This window comes from Eschrichtius robustus, chromosome 10 (genome assembly GCF_028021215.1).
Source record: "Eschrichtius robustus isolate mEscRob2 chromosome 10, mEscRob2.pri, whole genome shotgun sequence".
Taxonomy (NCBI): Eukaryota; Metazoa; Chordata; class Mammalia; order Artiodactyla; family Eschrichtiidae; genus Eschrichtius; species Eschrichtius robustus.
The window spans coordinates 108,890,716-108,913,326 of record NC_090833.1 but is presented as its reverse complement, the minus strand read 5'-3'; the positions used below and the strand labels follow the sequence as shown (position 1 = coordinate 108,913,326).

Below are 22,611 nucleotides of genomic sequence, written 5' to 3'. Positions count from 1 at the left end.
TGGACACTATAAAACTCTTAGAGGAAAACATAGGAAGAACACTCTTTGACATCAATCACAGCAAGATCTTTTTTGATCCACCTCCTAGAGTAATGGAAATAAAAACAAAAATAAACAAATGGGACCTAATGAAACTTCAAAGTTTTTGCACAGCAAAGGAAACCATAAACAAGACGAAAAGACAGCCCTCAGAATGGGAGAAAATATTTGCAAACGAATCAACGGACAAAGGATTAATCTCCCAAATATATAAACAGCTCATTCAGCTCAATGTTAAAGAAACAAACAACCCAATCCAAAAATGGGCAGAAGACCTAAATAGACATTTCTCCAAAGAAGACATACAGACGGCCACGAAGCACATGAAAAGATGCTCAACATCACTAATTATCAGAGAAATGCAAATCAAAACTACAATGAGGTATCACCTCACTCCTGTTAGAATGGGCATCATCAGAAAATCTACAAACAACAAATGCTGGAGAGGGTGTGGAGAAAAGGGAACCCTCTTGCACTGTTGGTGGGAATGTAAATTGATACAGCCACTATGGAGAACAATATGGAGGTTCCTTAAAAAACTAAAAATAGAATTACCATATGACCCAGCAATCCCACTACTGGGCATATACCCAGAGAAAACCGTAATTCAAAAAGACACATGCACCCGAATGTTCATTGCAGCACTATTTACAATAGCCAGGTCATGGAAGCAACCTAAATGCCCATCAACAGACGAATGGATAAAGAAGATGTGGTACATATATACAATGGAATATTACTCAGCCATAAAAAGGAACGAAATTGAGTCATTTGTTGAGAAGTGGATGGATCTAGAGACTGTCATACAGAGTGAAGTAAGTCAGAAAGAGAAAAACAAATATTGTATATTAATGCATGTATGTGGAACCTAGAAAAATGGTACAGATGAGCCAGTTTGCAGGGCAGAAGTTGAGTCACAGATGTAGAGAATGAACATATGGACACCAAGGGGGGAAAACTGCGGTGGGGTGGGGATGGTGGTGTGCTGAATTGGGCGATTGGGATTGATATGTATACACTGATGTGTATAAAATTGATGCCTAATAAGAACCTGCAATATAAAAAAACAAACAAACAAAACAACTAATACTAAACTTTCATTGGGTTATTTGTATGGAAATATGTTAATATAAATGTTTCAGACATTACATGAAATTTCTAAAAATCTTATATGTTCTGGTATAATGTTATAAGTAATAATCCTAGTTATTACTTTAAAATGTATATCTCAGAAATAACTAATTTTCTTGTCAACTGCATTATTATGAACTTTCATCAAATCTTTAACTGTGGTCATTTTTTAAGTCTTTTGTCATTTACAGACAGTTCTGGGTGTACTCTGATGCTTTTGCAAATATGTTCCTATAAAAGGGTTTCATCTTCAAGAAATTCATGGAAAAGACTCTGACAAGTACAGGTTTCTGGTAACTGACTGTACTGCTGAACTGAATGAATAAGCATTTTCAGAACTCTAATGAAAAACTGATGAACTCATAAAAGTGCTAACAAAAGATCAAGATGAAAAAAAAAATTAATTACATGGGACTGAGTGAACTGATGAGGATGAGTATAATTTTTGTGACTTTCTGTCTGAATTTAAAAAAAAAAAATCCCACAAGGACTCAGAGGCAAAGAATATACAAATCAATTTTCACTGCAAAGTAAAGGAGCTGTTACAGTGGAGGATTACTGGACTGAATGTCAATATTATGACATAGTATGAGTGTGTTTCATGTTTGGTAATTGCAATCATTGTTGCTTTTGTTGTGGTCATCCATGTACAATGCTTGGTGTCAGTCTATTTATCTCTTGTAAAAATAAAATACAGTGTGCGTGTGTGAAAAAAAAAAAAAAAAAAAGAATGAGGAAGAAGGTGGTCTTTTCACCCTCCCCACTTTTCCTTTGATTACAAAACTGTAGCCCACTAAGTTCTCGGGCATGGCACCTTCTCGCCCACCCGCTTGTAAGCCTCACAAGCGTCCTATTCTAATAAATCACTGCTTATCTATCACTTTGACTCTCGCTGAATTCTTTCTGCACTGAGACATAAAAGACCGGGCTCCTTGGAGCCCCCCTGAAACGACACTTATCGGTTTCGGCAGTACCCATTACGTGAGATACATTTGATTCTTGTTATTCATGGCAGTGAAGTCCTATAATGTGCCATGAACACTGAATTAGCTAATACTGAAGAACTCCTCCTATGGAAAATGCAGGGTTAGGTTCCTGTGAGCCTTCAGTCCATTTTCTCCAACCGATCAACACGAAACCTTGTTTTATGTGTGTTTCCAGATAAAAACACTTTATTTAACACAGAATTGATTTGGTAACATTGCACTTGTGGCCAATAGCACTATAATTCATGCTGCAATGAAGCTTATCTAACACATTTATTTTCTTTGTAAGACACATCACAGCCTTCTTGTACACAGGAACACTAGATAGCACCTCGGCACTACATGTGGGGGCCATTTTAAACAGCAAAATCAACAAAAAGCATAGAAATGTGAAAACTGTGTTATTAAATGGACGGTGAAAGGACACTTGTTACAGTATGAGAGCTGAAACAAGTACACTGCATCATGCCAATATCCTGTTCCTCACCAACCCAACTACCAGTCTAGCATCCACCGATGACTCCTTCTGTATCACCGTCCCTAGAATAGACAACAACGGTGACTGTCTATTTCTACCATCCCTTCTGCATTTATTAGTTGAGCTTGTATTTTAAGGAAGAATGTTCCCTTCTCTATTTATTCATTTATTTATAAATGCATAGATTTCTATTTTATTCAATGAGCTGTAATCTGATATTAACATTATTTATTTTGTTGCTTACATTAGATTTGGTCAGTGGGCATGCATTTAGGCTGGCTTTGGGGTCCTTCTGACATGTTCCCACCATTGTTTGAATATTTCTTTACTTTCTGGAACAACAAGATGTTCCAGGTTGATCTTACATGTTTGCTACCCCAGCCCTAGAATTGGCCATTTATCCAAGCATCCCTGATTCCTTTTAGTGGAGAGTGGTATTTAGAAACCAAGGTCTGAGCACTCATTGTGCTCATTACTATTGAGGTATCATTGCCTCTAGACCCTTTCAGTGTACACAACTAAGAAATTTACGTTATGTATATACATATGTGTATATATATTTATATTCATATATTCATATACATAAACATTATAACTGTTTCTATATATAAATTTAAAAAGCTGTGAGATCATGTTGATAATTACAATTATAATCCAGTGCCTCAGTGTTCTTTTCAGCTTTCTACCCTTCAATGTCTGTAAATCCCTTTGGACAGTGAGAAATCTGGCTCTCTTATCTTTAGTATATTTATTTGTTTGCTAAATCAAACAACTTATTTGCTCAATATAACCAATCTCCCAACTACTCTCGTTGCCACCTCTGCACTCACTACTCTTACTCTCCATTTCTTCAGATGCCAGGCATGCTGCTGTCAATACCTCTGTGGCACTGCCTCCGGAGGTGATGGGAAGGGGAGATGAAGGGAAAGGAAGATGGGCTCTACAAATATTTTTAATAATGAACCGGTCCTTTTTTTTTTTTTAACATTTTTATTGGAGTATAACTCCTTTACAATGGTGTGTTAGTTTCTGCTTTATAACAAAGTGAATCAGCTATATATATACATATATCCCTATATCTCTTCCCTCTTGTGTCTCCCTCCCACCCTCCCTATCCCACCCCTCTAGGTGGTCACAAAGCACCAAGTTAGTGCTTCCCACTAGCTATCTATTTTACATTTGGTAGTATATGTAAGTCCATGCCACTCTCTCACTTCGTTCCAGCTTACCCTTCCCCCTCCCCATGCCCTCAAGTCCATTCTCTACGTCTGCGTCTTTATTCCTGTCCTGCCCCTAGGTTCTTCAGAATCATTTTTTTTTAAGACTCCATATATATGTGTTAGCATACAGTATTTATTTTTCTCTTTCTGACTTACTTCACTCTGTCCATCCACCTCACTACAAATAACTCAATTTCGTTTATTTTTATGGCTGAGTAATATTCCACTGTATATATGTGCCACATCTTCTTTATCCATTCATCTGTCAATGGACACTTAGGTTGCTTCCATCTCCTGGCTATTGTAAATAGAGCTGCAATGAACATTGTGGTACATGACTCTTTTATGGGTTTCTCCGGGTATATGCCCAGTAGTGGGATTGTTGGGTCGTATGGTAGTTCTATTTTAAGTTTTTTAAGGAACTTCCATACTGTTCTCCATAGTGGCTGTATCAATTTACATTCCCACCAACAGTGCAAGAGGGTTCCCTTTTCTCCACACCCTCTCCAGCATTTATTGTTTGTAGATTTTTCGATGATGGCCATTCTGACTGGTGTGAGGTGATACCTCATTGTAGTTTTGATTTGCATTTCTCTAATGATTAGTGATGTTGAGCATACTTCCATGTGTTTGTTGGCAATCTGTATATCTTCTTTGGACAAATGTCTATTTAGGTCTTCTGCCCATTTTTGGATTGGGTTGTTTTTTTGATATTGAGCTACATGAGGTGCTTGTATATTTTGGAGATTAATCCTTTGTCAGTTGCTTCATTTGCAAATATTTTCTTCCATTCTGAGGGTGGTCTTTTCGCCTTGTTTATGGTTTCCTTCGCTGTGCAAAAGCTTTTAAGCTTCATTAGGTCCCATTTGTTTATTTTTGTTCTTATTTCCATTTCTCTAGGAGGTGGGTCAAAAAGGATCTTGCTGTGATTTATATGTCATAGAGTGTTCTGCCTATGTTTTCCTCTAAGAGTTTTATAGTGTCTGGCCTTACATTTAGGTCTTTAATCCATTTTGAGTTTATTTTTGTATATGGTGTTAGGGAGTGTTCTAATTTCATTCTTTTACATGTAGCTGTCCGGTTTTCCCAGCACCACTTATTGAACAGGCTGTCTTTTCTCTATTGTATATTCTTGCCTCCTTTGTCACAGATACAGTGACCATATGTGTGTGGGTTTATCTCTGGGCTTTCTATCCTGTTCCATTGATCTATATTTCTGTTTCTGTGCCAGTACCATACTGTCTTGATTACTGTAGCTTTGTAGTGTAGTCTGAAGTCTGGGAGCCTGATTCCTCCAGCTCCGTTCTTTCTCAAAATTGCTTTGGCTATTCGGGGTCTTTTGCGTTTCCATACAAATTGTAAAATTTTTTGTTCTAGTTCTGTGAAAAATGCCTTTGGTATCTTGACAGGGATTGCACTGAATCTGTAGATTGCTTTGGGTAGTATAGTCATTTTCACAATGTTGATTCTTCCAATCCAAGAACATGGTATATCGCTCCATCTGTTTATATCATCTTTAATTTCTTTCATCAGTGTCTTATAGTTTTCTGCATACAGGTCTTTTGTCTCCTTAGGTGGGTTTATTCCTAGGTATTTTATTCTTTTTGTTGCAATGGTAAATGGGAGTGTTTCCTTAATTTCTCTTTCAGATTTTTCATCATTAGTGTATAGGAATGCAAGAGATTTCTGTGCATTAATTTTGTATCCTGCTACTTTACCAAATTCATTGATTAGCTCTAGTAGTTTTCTGGTAGCATCTTTAGGATTCTCTATGCATACTATCATGTCATCTGCAAACAGTGACAGCTTTACTTCTTTTCCGATTTGCATTCCTTTTATTTCTTTTTCTTCTCTGATTGCTGTGGCTAAAACTTCCAAAACTATGTTGAACAACAGTGGTGAGAGTGGACAACCTTGTCTTGTTCCTGATCTTAGTGGAAATGGTTTCAGTTTTTCACCACTGACAACGATGTTGGCTGTGGGTTTGTCATATATGGCCTTTATTATGTTGAGGTAAGTTCCTTCTATGCCTACTTTCTGGAGGGTTTTTATCATAAATGGGTGTTGAATTCTGTCAAAAGCTTTTTCTGCATCTATTGAGATGATCATATGGTTTTTCTCCTTCAGTTTGTTAATATGGTTTATCACATTGATTTGCATATATTGAAGAATCCTTGCATTCCTGCAATAAACCCCACTTGATCATGGTGTATGATCCTTTTAACATGCTGCTGGATTCTGTTTGCTAGTATTCTGTTGAGGATTTTTGCATCTATGTTCATCAGGGATATTGGCCTGTAGTTTTCTTTCTTTGTGACATCTTTGTCTGGTTTTGGTATCAGGGTGACGGTGGCCTCGTAGAATGAGTTTCAGAGTGTTCCTCCCTCTGCTATATTTTGGAAGAGTTTGAGAAGGATAGATGTTAGCTCTTCTCTAAATGTGTGACAGAATTCACCTGTGAAGCCATCTGGTCCCGGGCTTTTGCCTGTTTGAAGATTTTTAATCACAGTCTCAATTTCAGTGCTTGTGATTGGTCTGTTTATATTTTCTTCCTGGTTCAGCCTTGGAAGGTTGTGCTTTTCCAAGAATGTGTCCATTTCTTCCAGGTTGTCCATTTTATTGGCATATAGTTGCTTGTAGTAATCTCTCATGATCCTTTGTATTTCTGCAGTGTCAGTTGTTACTTTTCCTTTTTCATTTCTAATTCTATTGATTTGAGACTTCTCCCTTTTTTTCTTGAGTCTGGCTAATGGTTTGTCAATTTTGTTTATCTTCTCAAACAACCATTTTTTAGTTTTACTGATCTTTGCTATCGTTTCCTTCATTTCTTTTTATTTCTGATCTGATCTTTATGATTTCTTTCCTTCTGCTAACTTTGGGGTTTTTTTGTTCTTCTTTCTCTAATTGCTTTAAGTGTAAGGTTAGGTTGTTTGAGATGTTTCTTGTTTCTTGAGGTAGGATTGTATTGCTATAAACTTCCCTCTTAGAACTGCTTTTGCTGCATCCCATAGGTTTTGGGTCCTCGTGTTTTCATTGTGATTTGTTTCTAGGTATTTTGATTTCCTCAGTGATCTCTTGTGAACCGGTAGTTTTAAAAGACACTAAAATTTTCAATACAAGTAAACTCTCTAAGGTCTAGGTTTTATCATATGGTGTTGTTATGCAGAACTATATGACAGAAAGACAGAATTACCAGCAGGGCTAGCTAATAATTTGTGGTGCCTAGTGCAAAATGAAAACAGGGGGCCTCTTCTGAAAAAATTATTAATGATTTCAAGACGGTGAGAGCAGAGCATTAGGCCAAGTTAAAGTCCTATGAGACTACAGAGGTCGCATGTCCCTGAAGCTGGCACTGACTACCCCAAAGCACAAGTCAGTGTGGACCTGGTAACACAGGGCTTTATAATGATGCTGACAGTTCATAAATGTCCTTAAATTTACGTCTGTCACTACAAAATGCAATATGGCTTTAATGGTCTTTGGCAGTGAAATGCCTGGAGCGTACCAGACAGGAGTTTTTCCTCATTAGGGAATAGAAATGTGGCAATCTCCACTTTCAGTGATAAAGTTTTTTTCACTAAAAATGAAGAGAGAGAGTTCTATATATGTGGAACATCTTCTATGTGCAAAGTAGTATATTAAGCAATTTGGAATATATAAACAGACACTGTTACAGACTCCTAGGAGTTCAAAACCCAGGTAAGATTACTGACCATCTGAACTTGCTACATCCATCTAGGTGGGACTTAAAATTATTTTTAGGCTTTTCAATTTGTTTCACTTTCTTGGCTTGAAGAGATATTACATTCAAGAATATTCATTTTTCTATTTCACAGGTAACATTTCAAGCTTAGAGGCATTAATATTTGCAATTTGCTCATCAAAAGCCTTTCAAAGTGCTGTCTAGAGTTTTATTGGTCTGAAGTTTCTCGCACTTCAGAAGCATCTTTTGGCTGCAAATTGGTATTCTATTCAAATGCTTCACAGTGATTTAAAAAAATCACATCAAGGCAGACAGCTGTTAAATAGCCTGTGGGCAGCAGCAGTTTAATGTGGCTCCATCATGTGCCTGGACAGAATTGTACATTTAATCATTGACTGCACCCTTCAGGGCTGCAATACAGAATAATCTATTGGGATGCTACTTCATAAAAACACCCGGTAAAATGGTATTGACTCAACTGTCATAAAAGTTAAAGTGTAAATTAATTAAGAAAAAAAAGGGGGGTGGGGTGGGGAAAATGGCCAATTAAAAAAAATCAGGTAATCTAATAGTAAATTATAGTATTTTTTTTTTAAAAAAAGACAAGTGTAAAACATTGTGTTTTCACTTGAAATATCTTCCCTCTCACTTTCCTTCCTTTGCTCCTTCCTTCTGATGCCTGTCTAGAAAATAATTCCTAGGGCTTCCCTGGTGGCACAGTGGTTGAGAATCTGCCTGCCAATGCAGGGGACACGAGTTCGAGCCCTGGTCTGGGAAGATCCCACATGCCGCGGAGCAACTGGGCCCGTGAGCCACAATTACTGAGCCTGCGCGTCTGGAGCCTGTGCTCCGCAACAAGAGAGGCCGCGATAGTGAGAGGCCCGCGCACCGCGATGAAGAGTGGCCCCCACTCGCCGCAACTAGAGAAAGCCCTCGCACAGAAACGAAGACCCAACACAGCTCAAAATAAATAAATAAATTTATAAAAAAAAAAAAAATCATTCCTAAAATCTTCTCCTCCATGTATATAAGTTTAGATTAGCTAGTCAACACTAAGCAAGTTGCTTGTAATTAGTAGAAGCTGTCACTAGGTGAACCAACATAGAGATAGCCAGATTTTCTAAAGGCACAGAACAAAAAGACACACACGATTTTCCTTTACTATGATTTAAAACAAAAATAAACTATAATTATTAAAATCACCTGGATTAAACACCCTAAGAGGAGGCTTTTTCCTTTGCCAATGGCTTCTTTCCAGCAAGACATAACCAACTGCTTCCAAATTAATAGAGTGAGGGTACTTAACTGCACTTCTAAACCACTATCAGTTTTCTACATTTTCAAAATCGTTCTAAAAGTTTAAAACTGAAGCTAGACGAAACACTGTGATTCTCTTTTCCCAACTCAAAAGGTTTCTCAGCCCCTGAACACTGTCTAAACACTCAGCCTTCTCTTGTACACATCTGTATGTAAACCTTGAGTTACCCATTAACACTTCCCTTAGCACTTCTTTTTCAACATTTTACCATCGAGCCCTCGATACAAGTTTCTTTCTAGAAGTCTAGATATACCAAGTTCTAGCTATATCTGAATATAACTTTAAAAACATCAGTAAATGGAGCATAAAGTTTTTATGCAGAGATATGAAGCTGTTTTACCAGAACACAGCTACCAAATTGTTATTAAGTGTTAAGTGTACTATGTGAACAAGGACAGCTCTCCAGAGAGCTGCAATGGGGTCATGACAGGAGAACTGGGAACGGGGAGGTGTCTTTAATCAGCCTCATGTTCGTTATCCATAATATCATGCCTTTCTCCTCGTACACCCTTTTGGTTGTATAATATACATATTCTTAATTCTTCCTGTCACGACCCCTTTACAATTTTCCTATAGAGATTATATTTGCTGCTCCTGTTTTCTCGAAATCCTTGTTTTTTCAGCTGGTGTTAAGCCAGGATAATGTCCCATAGTGGTATTTCATAAAGCCTATAAAATTAAGCTTTTAATGTTATAGCAATGCCTTTGTTGCTTTTGACTCGCTGGTTACAGCAGTAAGAAATTTAAAGCTAAAAATGAATGGGGAGAATGCAAATTCTTCATCTGATTGCCCATGTGATCTATGCCTTGTTACTCTTGGTAGGAAAACTATGGTGTCTATGGCTGTGAAATTTCTATCTATTCTGTGTTATCTGTTGCCTTGCTCTGCTGCTGGGAAGTAGTGTCTTCACTGTTCTCTGGTTGCCCCAGTGAGTTAAATGCAAATGCTATTTTTCTTTTGTTGTTATTAGTATTACTTATTGCATCTTTGTTTCTATTGTATTAATTTTTTGAAACAATCTCAAAGTCACAGAAAAATTCCCAAGTGTGGTACAAATAACTATATTCCTGAAGTATAATATTTGAAAGTAAATTGGGAACAAGATGTCCCAATACCCCCAGAATACTCTTAGTATTTCCTACAACAAGGATATTCTCTTGCATAACAGTAATGCAACCATCAAAATCAGGAAACTAACATTGGCACTTTACTATTGTCTAATCCTAGACTCCATCCCAGCTTCCTGTGAGCCTCTGGTCACAGGATTTCCATCAGCTGATCAACATGACCTTGTTTTATGCGTATTTCTGTTTAAGGTGTCTCTCTCTCTCTCTCAATAAATAGACAGATGATTCATTAACATGAAGCTCATGGCTCACAGCTCATGTCTGAATGAAGCTAATCTAACACATGCCTTTTCTCCATAAGGCACAGCATAGCCTTTCTGCACTCAGGAACACTACACAACACTTCAGTACTATGCTTAGAGGCCATTTTAAACAGTGAAATCACCAACAAACAGCACAAAACGGCAAAAATCATGGCCATTAAATAGACTGTGAAAAGGACATGTGCACACACCATTATATTTGTTATCGTTTGTTACATTTACAATTATTTCTATCTCTACCAATATGTTGAAAACCACAAGTTCACACCAGTATCTCCTATTCCCAAACACCATGGGGTACATTCTAATTTCCTCCTTTTTCATATTTGTCATTCCCTTTTCAGATAACAGAAAACCCAGCTCCCATTATCCTTAATATTATCTACTTATTAGATCTACCGCCTGCAAGTTACTGACCCTTTGCTGCTGTCCCCGTCTCCACACCCCTCAGACACATCCTCCTTGCCCTGCTGAGCTCTGACATCTGGTGCCAGGTCAGCCCTCAGTGAGAACGCCTTCCTCACACATCTGGGCTGCAGCAGCCTGAACCACACCACCACCTCCTCCCCAAGAACACCCTTCTCCCCGTGCTCTGGGCCCTGCGGCTCCCTATGTCCCTCGTGTGGATGCCTGCGTTGCTCAGCACCTCCTAATGTCTTTTGGACTGAATTGTTCCAGAAAGGTGGAAGAGAAGAGGAAGGATAATGCAAATGATTTTGATGGCTGATTTTCTAGTCACTATCTCCTTAGTATTTTTACCTGTATTTTAAAAAATAGAGATCATTAAGCAATTTAGGTCCTTAAGTTGGGCCAATAATTTTAAAAATTTGAGAAATAAATACACTGTGCCAGAAATGTGGTGTAAATATCCTTTGACCTTTAAGGAAATCCATTATTTTATATCCTTGATAATTTTCCTTTAGTTGATAGTCCTGCTTTATGTGATTAGTAGCACAGTCTTCGTGCTCAGTGGAATACTAGTCACAGCAGCTGACTGGACATGCATTTATCGATCCCCATTTGGCCTTGTACTGGTAATACTGGAATCCAGGCAGTTTTCGGCAGGGTGGTGGAAATGTGCCTTAACGACCAGGAAGTACAGGAATGGCTTTGTCAGGATTGTAGGTAAATAGGTAACTTTATGGCTTCTAAATTTTTTCTTCAGTGTTATGTTTCTTTTTTTTTTTTTTTTAAAAAAAAGACCACAATTGTAACTGAGATCTCAGTTTCTCCTAGAAAAGTAAAGATGATTTCCTTCACACTATCAGGAATATGTCACTCTTTCTCCACATTTACATTAATGTCAGTAAAGAATGCTTGTTGCTACTCTTTCTTTTCTCTTCAGAGGCTCTAGAACAGGGATAACAGACACATGGCTCCACGTCCTCCTCCCACACTCACTAGAGTACCTGGGTTGGAGCAGATCTGAAAAAGGAAACGCTGATGTAGATCACAAGCTCCTGGAACCAAACACCATGCCCACTTCCCATCATCCTCCATCTCCTGGCTCGTGAATGGAGAGATGAACATGTGAATAAACGTGGTACTGGCAAAGAGGCTTGGACGTGCTGTCCTATCATTTCCATCCTCTCTATCTACAGACAGCATTCTAGGTGTCCCATTTTTAATTTAAAAAAATTCAAACCCATCAATTTGCAGTAAGACTCTTCTCATTAGAAACTGTTAACAGATAAGACTCGTCACTGATGATTTCTGGCATAAAAGATTAACACATTACCTCTGCACTCGGTACACTCGAGTCCACGGAGGCACGAGGGCAAGGATCCGGGCCACCAATTCAATCAGGTCACTGGGAGAGTAACTCTTGTATCTTCCCGATTTCCACAGCTCATAAAGCCCAGTTCCACGAATCACGAGGGTAGGGTAGAGTTTCAAACCATCAGGACGAAAAGCAGGGTTCTCAAAAAACTCCTGTGAATAGAGAAAATGACTTCTCCATTAGTTATATGGAGATTACGCATAGTGAAGTTTCAATCTGGGGCTGGCTTCTCTCACATACCTACATGGTCCTTAGACTGACTTTCCTTCCCATCAAGTGAGGGAAGGTAGACAGAACAGAAACTCATTGTTTTTACAGCCTCAGTGGAGCAAAACATGTGTGTGCTGGGTGACCAAGCCTTTGCCAACCAACACAACCCCGGTCCACTGCTGTGGTGTCATCGCATGTCACCCTCCCCACCTTGCTTTTCTGTCTTTGCAAAGGCAATTTCCTCTGCCTGGAAATTTCATCAGTTTTCCTTCATCTAGCTAATCTTCAGGTCTTAGCTTGAATGCCAGTTCTTCAGAGAGGTCTTCCTGACCTTCAAATACAAGTTGCTTCACTTAAAAATGTTTTTTGGAATTCTGTATTCTTGCCTTCTTAGCCACATCATACTGACAATTCATCTGATGCCTGCCTTCACCTCCAGATTGTATCCTCCTTTAATAATGGAATATATTTAATTGTTTAAACTTCTAAAAGTTGTGACATAGATCATCATCTGGGCTGAAAAACCTAAACTGTCTATACTATATGGCCCTTTGCAGAAAAAGTATGCCGACCCCTGGATATGACTATTTTGTCCTCAGGCCAACTGGCACCATTCCTAACCCGGGATACACACAGTCCATTTGTTATCTGGACACTGAGGGATACATCTAATTCATCTATTTTGACATAGTAATTTCCTGCACTGTATCATCCCAGCTGGCTGCCTTATTTCTTTACTTGGGATGTAGAAAGGAGACATCAGGCATTCTCCTTTCTATGACTTTGCACTGCTAATTTGCTCTTATCTTGATTTCACTTGACACGTGATAGAGGAATGAAGGTGGACTCATACAGCTCCTTCTCACCCCGACCCTGGCGTTAGTATTTAAACGGCCAGCAGTACTGTATCTTGTGAATTGTGAAAATGCTTTTTTATCTTGTGCTGTTATTCTTACAGAGCTTTCCATTGTTTAACTTGGTTTTCAAAGAAATATATAACTATAGAGTTTTCGACCTCTCTCATTGATTTCTGTCACAGTCTTAAATGCTATAATCTTTGTGCACCATTTGCTCTTAGGGATATTCTTCTGTAATTGCATGTAATTTTCCCTGTAACATTTATATATTAAAGATTCATGAGGTCTTTAATATTCTATAGCCATCCACAAAGAGTATGTATGCAAGTCACTTTCTACCTAGTCTGCATCTATATTAGAACACAGGATTTCAGTAAAGTACTTCTGGTTACTCGTGTAATAAATTTAGGGGACATATGGGCTGATATAATCCTTTCATAAGAATGATGATAGATGGAATTGGTGCTGGACTTCCGGTTAAACATGGAGAATTAAAATATGTGTTTCTTTCCTTTCCTTCCAAAATCACACTGAAATAACAGGAAATAATTTTTTAAAAAGCATAAACCCAGAAGAACAAAGACAACATCAGAGGAGACAGGAGGGGGAATAAGTGATGGCAATAAATTTTTGGAAGACAGAAAACGGATGGAAGATTGGTAAATGACTTTGCAAATGAGGAAAACTGTAAACAAACTATCTGCAAAGGGGGATACGGATGAAAGGGCAGCTCAGTCACACCAGAGTCCCAGGAACGAGCATGGAACAGAAATAGCAGGAATGACAGTTCTTCAGAATATAGTTCTGATTCAGACGACGTGAGTATTATACCAACAAAAAGACAAAAAACCTTAGTGATTGATTCTGATACGGAAAGTGAAAATGAAACTCACGATGCTGGAGAACGCTCCTTTGCTTCTACAGAAGAGTGGATTGAAGACAACATTTCATGAAAATTAGAAGACTTTACAGGTGTGTCAGGTGTAACTATTGAATGTAATAACCCACAAAGTGTTAGTGCAATAACAGAATTAATTTTGATCGGCCGAAATAAAAATCGCCGGCCACAGGCATTAATTTCTGCAAAAATCCCCCGGTCAATAATGAGTTAAAAAAAAAAAAAAAAAAAAAAAAGGAGGGAAAATGATTTCACAGAATTCTGTAAGTGTGAAGGTATTAGAATAGAGACATTTTGGGGCATGTAAAAGGCTTACTTCCCATGGTGAATCCTTTCTTAGAAAGCTGCTGGAGAATGTGTTTTAGTAAAGTCAAGGAATAAACCAATAAAAAGGATTAACTTGGTTTCCAAAAAACAAAGGATCCGATCTTACAGAGAGGAGAAGAGGAGCCCTAAGGAAGACCCCTGGGAACTAGGCACAGAGAACTGTCAGTCCAGTTTGCAGCTGGAAGGTTAGACCTCCGGGAGTTATGTCTCCAGCCTAAAAAAGGAACTTAGAGAGGGGCTTTAACACTCAATGGGCACACTTGAAGGTTACAGATACTCAGAGAACTAACAAGCAAATAAATAAGACAATTTTACTGTTAACTCTAGGAAAAACAAAAAGTTATTTAAGAAAAGAAAGTAAGTATAGTATATTACTTGGCTCCATGGAAATAATAATAATTTATGTAAAAACTGTAATGAAAACATTGACTACTCATATAACTAAAATAGTGGCCTAATAATATTGGGAGAATGGGAGTTCAAAGAATTAACTCTTCAACTATTGTATTGATAACAGTAAGACAAGAGGATCTCTCTACTGATAGTCAGGAAACAGGAATCCAAGCATAGAAGAAGGAAACATGGTGGTAAATACTGGGACACCCCCGCCTCCCCTGGCCTGGCCTGGCTACAACAGTTGAAAGTGGCGGAGGCCTACTGTGTTTTGATATGACCCCTTTAGGACTTACTGGATTTTCAAACACTAGTTAATAATAATTTTATTAATTAATACCTTTTATACTCTAAACATAAAAATTAATTTAATCAACATCATTCTGGTGGCAATGTGGATGATACATTAGGAGGGAACATGGCTGGTGGCCGTGGGACTTAGCTAAGAAGCTGTCTACCTGTGCAGTGAGCTGACAAAAGCATGAACTGAAGTTGTGGCAGTGGGGATGAAGAGGAGGCGACAGCTCTGAAAGATATTCAGAGGGAGTAACACACAGGACCTCCTGTTAGATTAGACCCACGGTAGAGGGAACAGCAGCAGCAGTGAGGTACTGAGCACTCGCTATGTGCCAGGCATTCTTCTAAGCATGCTGCATGCATTACCTCTGCCCACCTTCACAACAGCCTCATTCAGAGATGAGGAAACTGAGGAACAAGCAGTCCGATTGCTACCAAGTGGCGGGTGGGGCCAGGATTCAAACTAGGCCCAGTCTGGCTCCACATATTCTCTCTTTCCTTCTGAATGACTGAATGTCTAGCTTGGGAGGGTATGTGGATGATGGAACACCAATATCACAGGAAACAGAAGACGAGGAGACCACTGGGGGAATGAAGTATGTCCATATTGGACACGTTAAGTCCGAAGTACATGTAAGACATCTGGTGCTAGTTGAAGAGTATTCAGCAATTGGACTTAAGAGCTAAGGCTTAAGGCTGGAGAGAAAATGAGATTCACTGAAGTGTAAGTGGTGAAGTTAGAACAGCAGAAGAAAGACAAGCATATAGACGAGAGCAAAAGACAGAAGCCACATTTAAGTGGTGGGAAGAAAAAGAAGATCTAGCGGAAAAGAAATAGTCCTAGAGGTTAAAAAGGGAACCAGGGGACAGCAGAGTCACAAAAGCCAGGGAGGTGAGAATTTAAAACTGGAGAGAGTCTTTAACAATAACAGATGCTAAGATTGGATAAAATGTCAGCCGAGAAGTATCCTTTGGATTTGGAGATTAGCAAGTACTTTACAATGTTTGAGAGAATAGTTTGAGAGAGAGAGAGAGAGAGAGAGAGAGAGAGAGAGAGTGTGTGTGTGTGTGTGTGTGTTGGTGGGCAGCGGGGAGTGAGTAGAAGCCAAGCTGCAGTGGATTTGGAGGAAGCAGGGACACTGAAGCGTTTGTAAATGACATGGGGGCACTCAAGGGAAAGGAAGGCAGGGTACTGCTGTTTTTCATTGTAGGCCTTACAGTACAATTTGACTTTTAAAATTTTGCATGTATTCCTTTGATACAAATAAAAAATAACTGAAAACGGAAGTTTTGTTTCTGTAAGATCCAACCCGACCAGGATTTCAACATCATTCAGGTCATGCATAGTCATTCATCGTAAAACAGACTTTCCTTGGCCTAAGAAAGGAAACACAGAAAGGTGCAATAGAAAGGGTGCCTTCCTAAGAGCCTGCTTCTACCTGAGACTCACCATGGCCTTTAACAGTTACTTAACCGCGTCAGGTCTTGTTTCCTTATCTGAGGAGGCTGGAACAGGTGGTCTTTTCTGATATAATTCTACACTACCTGTATTCTATGACATTACCTTAAGTATCGAGCCTTTACATTAAGAAAACCAAGCAAATGAAGAAGTAACAACAACAAACACCTCTAACCATACCTGCCAAACTGTAACTTGATCACACTGGCTTTTGGGAAAAACAGCTCAGTGGGGAAAAAAAAGAGCTTCTGAGTGTCCAAAGGGTGGGCAAACATTAATGGACTTTGAAAGATTTCGCATTACTGACAAGAGGTTCTGGAGATAAATTTTTCCTCAAGAGAAACTGACACTCTCTAAGCATTTTCAGCAACCTGAGTTTAGACATCCAGGAGCAGTCTAATTTTAAAAGAATAAAATACAAAAACAGCTAAAGGTTATTTTGAGTAGTAAATGATATAACATTTTGGAGACCTGAGGACAGATGGAAAGGGTGAAGTTAATGCTCGGAGGATAAATTCCTACGATGTTAAACATTCTCCATCACAATCAGGACTTTCAGCTTTATAAGAAAAAAGAAAACTTCATTTCAAAAATAAATCTTAGTTACTGAACAATATAAGCAAATGCTATTTATCACAAACAGCTATGAGCTCTGTACCTACCACTAGATAAGAGTGTGAATCTGCAACGAACAGACGCAAATGACCAGTTTCGCTCTTAGCGACCCGGAACTGACCTAAGCAACAAGATGTGAGGGCAAAGCCAATTTATAACTAACATATGCAGGCACATAGCTGGGATCCATGCCAGGCAAGGCTATCTTGTCCTCTACAGATATAACATTTTTTAGACTTCTACAATTATACAAGTAGACCCTTTACTTAGCAACCCTTCCTATGGATAAAACACATTAAGGGAACTGTTTCTGTGGGTTGCTAATAATGTGACAATAAAATAAAGTAGGGAAAAAAGAAATTTTTAAAGTGTAAAATATACTGCCTACTAATTCAGGAAAAGTTGTGAATTCCAAATAGGCCCAAACAAGATTTCTTAAACAAAAACTAGTTTAAAAAAATTTTAGTAAACCTTTTATTGAAATATATCTTAGTATAAAAAAGTACACAAATCATAAGTGTATACACCTTGATAGATTTTTACAAATCATGTAGCCAGCACCTAGACACTCAAATCAAGAAAAGGCACATTATCCAAACCTCAGAAGCCTACCACATGCCTGTTTCCAGCTACAATTCCACCCAAAGCTTCTGAACCTCACATTAATAGGATTGTATGTTAGGTAGTCTTTTGGATCTGGTTTCCTTTGCTCAATATTATGCTGAATAGAATCAGCCACGTTGTTGCATGAAGTCATAATTAATTTACTCTTATTGTTTTATGTATTTCATTGTTTGACAACACCACAACTTACAATATTTATGTATTTGGCTTTAATGGACACTTGGGTTGTTTCCAATATGATGATACTACACTCAGTAATTTGTGACTGTGTCTTGGTAAATATGTGTGCATTTCTGTTGGGTAAACGTGAAGGAGTAGAATTGCTGGGTCATGGAGTATGCCTACGTTCACTTTTAGTAGATACTGTCAAACAGTTTTCTAATATGATGTACTATATTCCCACTGGCAATAAATGAGAGTTCCAGTTGCTCCATACTCTTACCAACACTTGATATTGTCTTTTTTCATTTTAACTATTCTTAGCTATTCTGATGAGTATACAGTAGCCATGCATTGTAGTTTTAAATTTCATTTCTTTGAAGATAAATGACTGAGAACTTTTAAATAGTTTTACTGAATATTTGAATATCCTATCTGTGAAGTGTTTGTTCAAGTTTTGTTTTTTTTTCCCATTCTCCTATTAGGTGGTCTGTCTTTTTTTTTAATTGATTTGTAAAAATATTTAAGACAATCTATAGATTAATTTTTCAGAGAATTTTTCTCTAGAGAGAAATCAGATTTCTCATTTTAGCTCTATTTTGTTACTCATTTGCTGGGATGCAGTTAGAAAAGGCATATGGTCTGCTCATATTCCCTGTAGGTTTCTTTGAAAAGATTATAAACAAGCAGATAAATCCATTTACATGAAGGGCTGTCTCTGCAATATTATTTCTGAACTATTCTTTATTTTGAAGACACAAAGAAAATGAATTGTAAGACTCAGCTATTTGCTATTACTTGACATATTTTTTCCAAGGGCACTTAAAGTTATGAATGCTGGCTATACCACTGGCCCACCTAGGAGCTGTGCTAAAGAGAAGTGTGTTTCAGGTGCCTTTTAGGCTTGAAGTCTGAGTACCTGGCTAGTACTACTGAGGGGAAGATATTAGACTCAAAATCTATTACATAGTCAATATGGGGGAATTAATAACATCTGTGAATTAATGCTGTCTTATAAAATAGGCCTTTAGTTGTAATTCATTGGCTTAGAAATAATAAAAATAAACTTTTTAAAAGGAAAGAATTATTAACTTCACAAATAAGGCATGATGAATTCTATTGTTCTAATAAACAGAGCAAAATAAAAGTATTTTTGTGGATGAAATAACTTGATAAATATTTTCATTCTCTTCTCTAAAAGGATATCCTTAAGCCACCTTCCCTATTTGAGAATCTGAAGGAAAAAAGAGTTTTGAGCAATCTCATTTCCCAAGACAAAGCTAACATGAATCAAGCTAACATGTGATAGAGTAAAAACAAACAAACAAACAAACAAACGAACCCCCGAGTTAGGTATTAAAATTCAAAGAACAGAAAGGCTAGAAGAAAACAGAATATTTTCTTTCACTGTTTAATGAAATGCTGTATGAGAAAGGCAGTTCTAAGCTTAGAAGTATCTTAAGAAATCATCACTAAGAAAATAAGTAAGTAAATAAGATAGATTTGACAACAGAAACAAAAGGTCAAGGATAGGTTGGGGAAAATATTTTTAACAAATATAAAAAACAATCCATAATGTCATTACCTAGAAAGTTCATATAATTAATGTTAAAAATATTCATATCTAATAGAGTAATTGGTCAGAGGACAAAAACACACAATTCCAAAAAGATGAAAGAATTATACTTATTAAATACAAACCTGAAAAATGCATTACTTATAATTACAAAATACAAGTTGAAACGGCACTTTTATCCATCAAATTAATGAAGATAAATATTGTATGTATGTGTGTGTGTGTGTGTGTGTGTGTGTGTTTGTGTGTGTATATGTATGTAGAAAATACATAAATAGGAGAGAATTATTTTGGGAAAAAGATAACCCTGCTGAAATGAGTGTAAGTTGTTACAACCCTGGGAAAAGCAACTAAGTAACATGGTGAGATTCTTAAAGTATTTATACCTTTACCTGATAATTCTACTCCAGGGAATTTGTCCTAAAGAAATAACCCTAAATACTACAAAAAATTACAGCCGTAAAATTGTTGATGTGCAGTCTATTTACAAATATCTATTTGATATTGTGATATTATCAAAAACTGATAATATCTTCAATTAAAAAAACTGGAAGTGGTTAAGCAAAGTATGGCATATTTGTTCAATGGAAATTAAGTGGATATTTAAATATGTTAACCTTTTAACAGAGACCAGGCTATAACAGGAATAAATGCTTGCTATAATGTTAAGTGAAAAAGCTATTAAAATAATTACCTATCATATACGTAACTGTAAGTATGTCTTCGTGTATCTATGTATCACCCACCTCATCCCCTAAAAAATCCTAAGTATAAAAAAACCCTGGGAGTATATTGACATGTTAGGGTTTTATTTGGTGTCGGGGCTGTGAGTGACTCCTCTTTCTCCACTGTGTCATAATGAGGATGTCTTGCTTTAATAATGGGAAAAAAATCAACAGTAAATAATCAGAAAGAGCAGAGAGGGTAGAAGCAGCATGCAGAGGCATTCTCAAGTAGCTTGGTTTAAGGTAATACTTACTGTAAACTGTTCAATGTCTCTCTCTAGTCCCACATTTGGCAGATCGGGCATCATATGAGCCACAACTTTGAAACCAGAATCTTTGGCCAGGTGAAAGGACTCACATACTGCCTTCACAGTGTGGCCCCTGAGGAAGAAAATTCACTACCTGTTACACAAATAAATGGGCAATAAGGTGAGTACAAGGAATAGAGGGAAAACAATCTCCAAGACAGGTAACAGTAGCTCTATAGTGAAGAATATGGTTGGGGAAAAAGAAATCGTAGAAAGTCATTTTTACATCTCCACCTCTGAGAAGGCCTGGAAAAAAATAATTTTACTTCTGAGATATTTCTCAGAAATTCCCTTATGCACTTACTCTGACAGTAAGTTCTGACAGTAAGTGACTGAGGTCACAGGAGTTAATATACACTAAAATTATTTGATTTAGCATCATCGGCCAAAATAAGCTTGCTAATGTAAATATCTAGGTTAAAAACAAGAATAATGAGCTCAAACCCATGCAGGAGGAGCATCTTGTTATGCTCTTTCCTTTAAAAATCTTTTTTTTTAAAAAAAATTATTTGTTTATTTATTTATTTATTTATGGCTGTGCTGGGTCTTCGTTTCTGTGCAACGGCTTTCTCTAGTTGCGGCAAGCGGGGGCCACTCCTCATCGCGGTGCGCGGGCCTCTCACTATCGCGGCCTCTCTTGTTGAGGAGCACAGGCTCCAGACGCGCATGCTCAGTAATTGTGGCTCACGGGCCCAGGTGCTCCGCGGCATGTGGGATCTTCCCAGACCAGGACTTGAACCCGTGTCCCCTGCATTGGCAGGCAGACTCTCAACCACTGCGCCACCAGGGAAGCCCTAAAAATCTTTTAACAAATAATTTCATTTGGAGAAAGAAAGGGAGGGAGGGAGAGAGGGGGAGGGGAGAAGAGAGAGAGAGACAGAGAGAGAGGGAGAGAGAGAGATACATCTATATACAAAGTAGATTTCACTCTGGTGGGTTGGAGGGCCCTAAAAAAAAAGTAAGAAGAGAGAATGATTTAGTGACAAGTCAGAATCATTTGGGGCCAGCTGTATAAATCATTTTAACATTCTAGTGCCACATTCAAGTAAGAAGCAAGCCCTAATAATAGTTTGGGGCTACTAAAGACCGAAGCCCTGTATCAATCCTTTCACCACCTAGCCATTCCCATTCACCACCAAAAAATCCTACAAACCATGGACTCCTTCCCACTCTCTGAAGGTTCCCATCCATTTCCACGGCTTCCATCTCTAACCTCTTTTTGTTAATGACTTCTCAATCTATATGACTGGGCCAGGCCTCTCTTCTGACACCATGCCCAAATATCCAATACTCTAATGCTGCACTGTACAATATTAGAGTCATGAGGCACATGTGGTTATTCAAGTTTATCTTTAAATTAATTCAGATGAAAAATTCAGTTCCTCGGTTGTGCTATCACAGTGGACAGTGCGGGTACAGAACATTTCAGTCACTGCAGAATGTTCTGCTGGACAGCCCCGCTCTAAAGCAAACCTTCAACCGGTTGTCCCACAAGTATCTAAAACTTAGTTTATCCAAAATGAAACTCATCTTCCCTCCAAGCCTCTATTTCCCATTCTCTCTTACCCTCATTCCCACTCAGTCACCAAACACTGCTTTTCAGGACATCACTTCCTGCTTAAATTACCGCAGCAGCCTCTGAACTCACCTTCCTTCTAGCTTGGTCTTCTTAGTCCACCCTCACACTGTGATCCCCAGGACTTCCCTCGTGGTCCAGTGGTAAAGAATCCGCCTTCCAATGCAGGGGACGCGGGTGCAATCCCTGGTCAGGGAACTGAGATCCCACATGCCGCACGGCAGCTGGGCCCGTGCGCCTCAACTAGAGCCCGCATGCCTCAAACTACAGAGCCCGTGCACCTTGGAGCCCGCGCCACAACTAGAGAAGAGAAAACCTGAACGCCACAAATAGAGAGAAGCCCGCGCACCACAACGAGGAGCCCGCGTGCTGCAACTGAGACCCGACGCAGCCAAAAATAAATAAATAAAATAAAATAAAATGCAGATATGCCTTGATCACAAGTTAGCTTCCAGCCTGGCCTTGGATTAAAGCCCAAACTTGCTGGGCTGACTTCTAAGGCGCCCCATGATCTGGCCAACCTGCTGACCCTTTCAGCCTC

General features: G+C 38.4%; 1 protein-coding gene across 2 annotated transcripts in view; it reads right to left on the bottom strand.

Moving 5' to 3' along the window:
* ELP3 (elongator acetyltransferase complex subunit 3) overlaps positions 1-22,611 on the bottom strand; it is a 107,875-nt gene that overhangs the window by 40,441 nt on the left and 44,823 nt on the right. For both annotated transcript variants that reach the window (XM_068553251.1, XM_068553252.1), the window contains 2 exons: positions 20,441-20,567; positions 12,005-12,198 (listed from right to left, as the gene is read on the bottom strand). In XM_068553251.1, the coding sequence (XP_068409352.1) occupies positions 12,005-12,198; positions 20,441-20,567 (321 nt within the window). The remainder of the gene's footprint in view (positions 1-12,004; positions 12,199-20,440; positions 20,568-22,611) is intronic.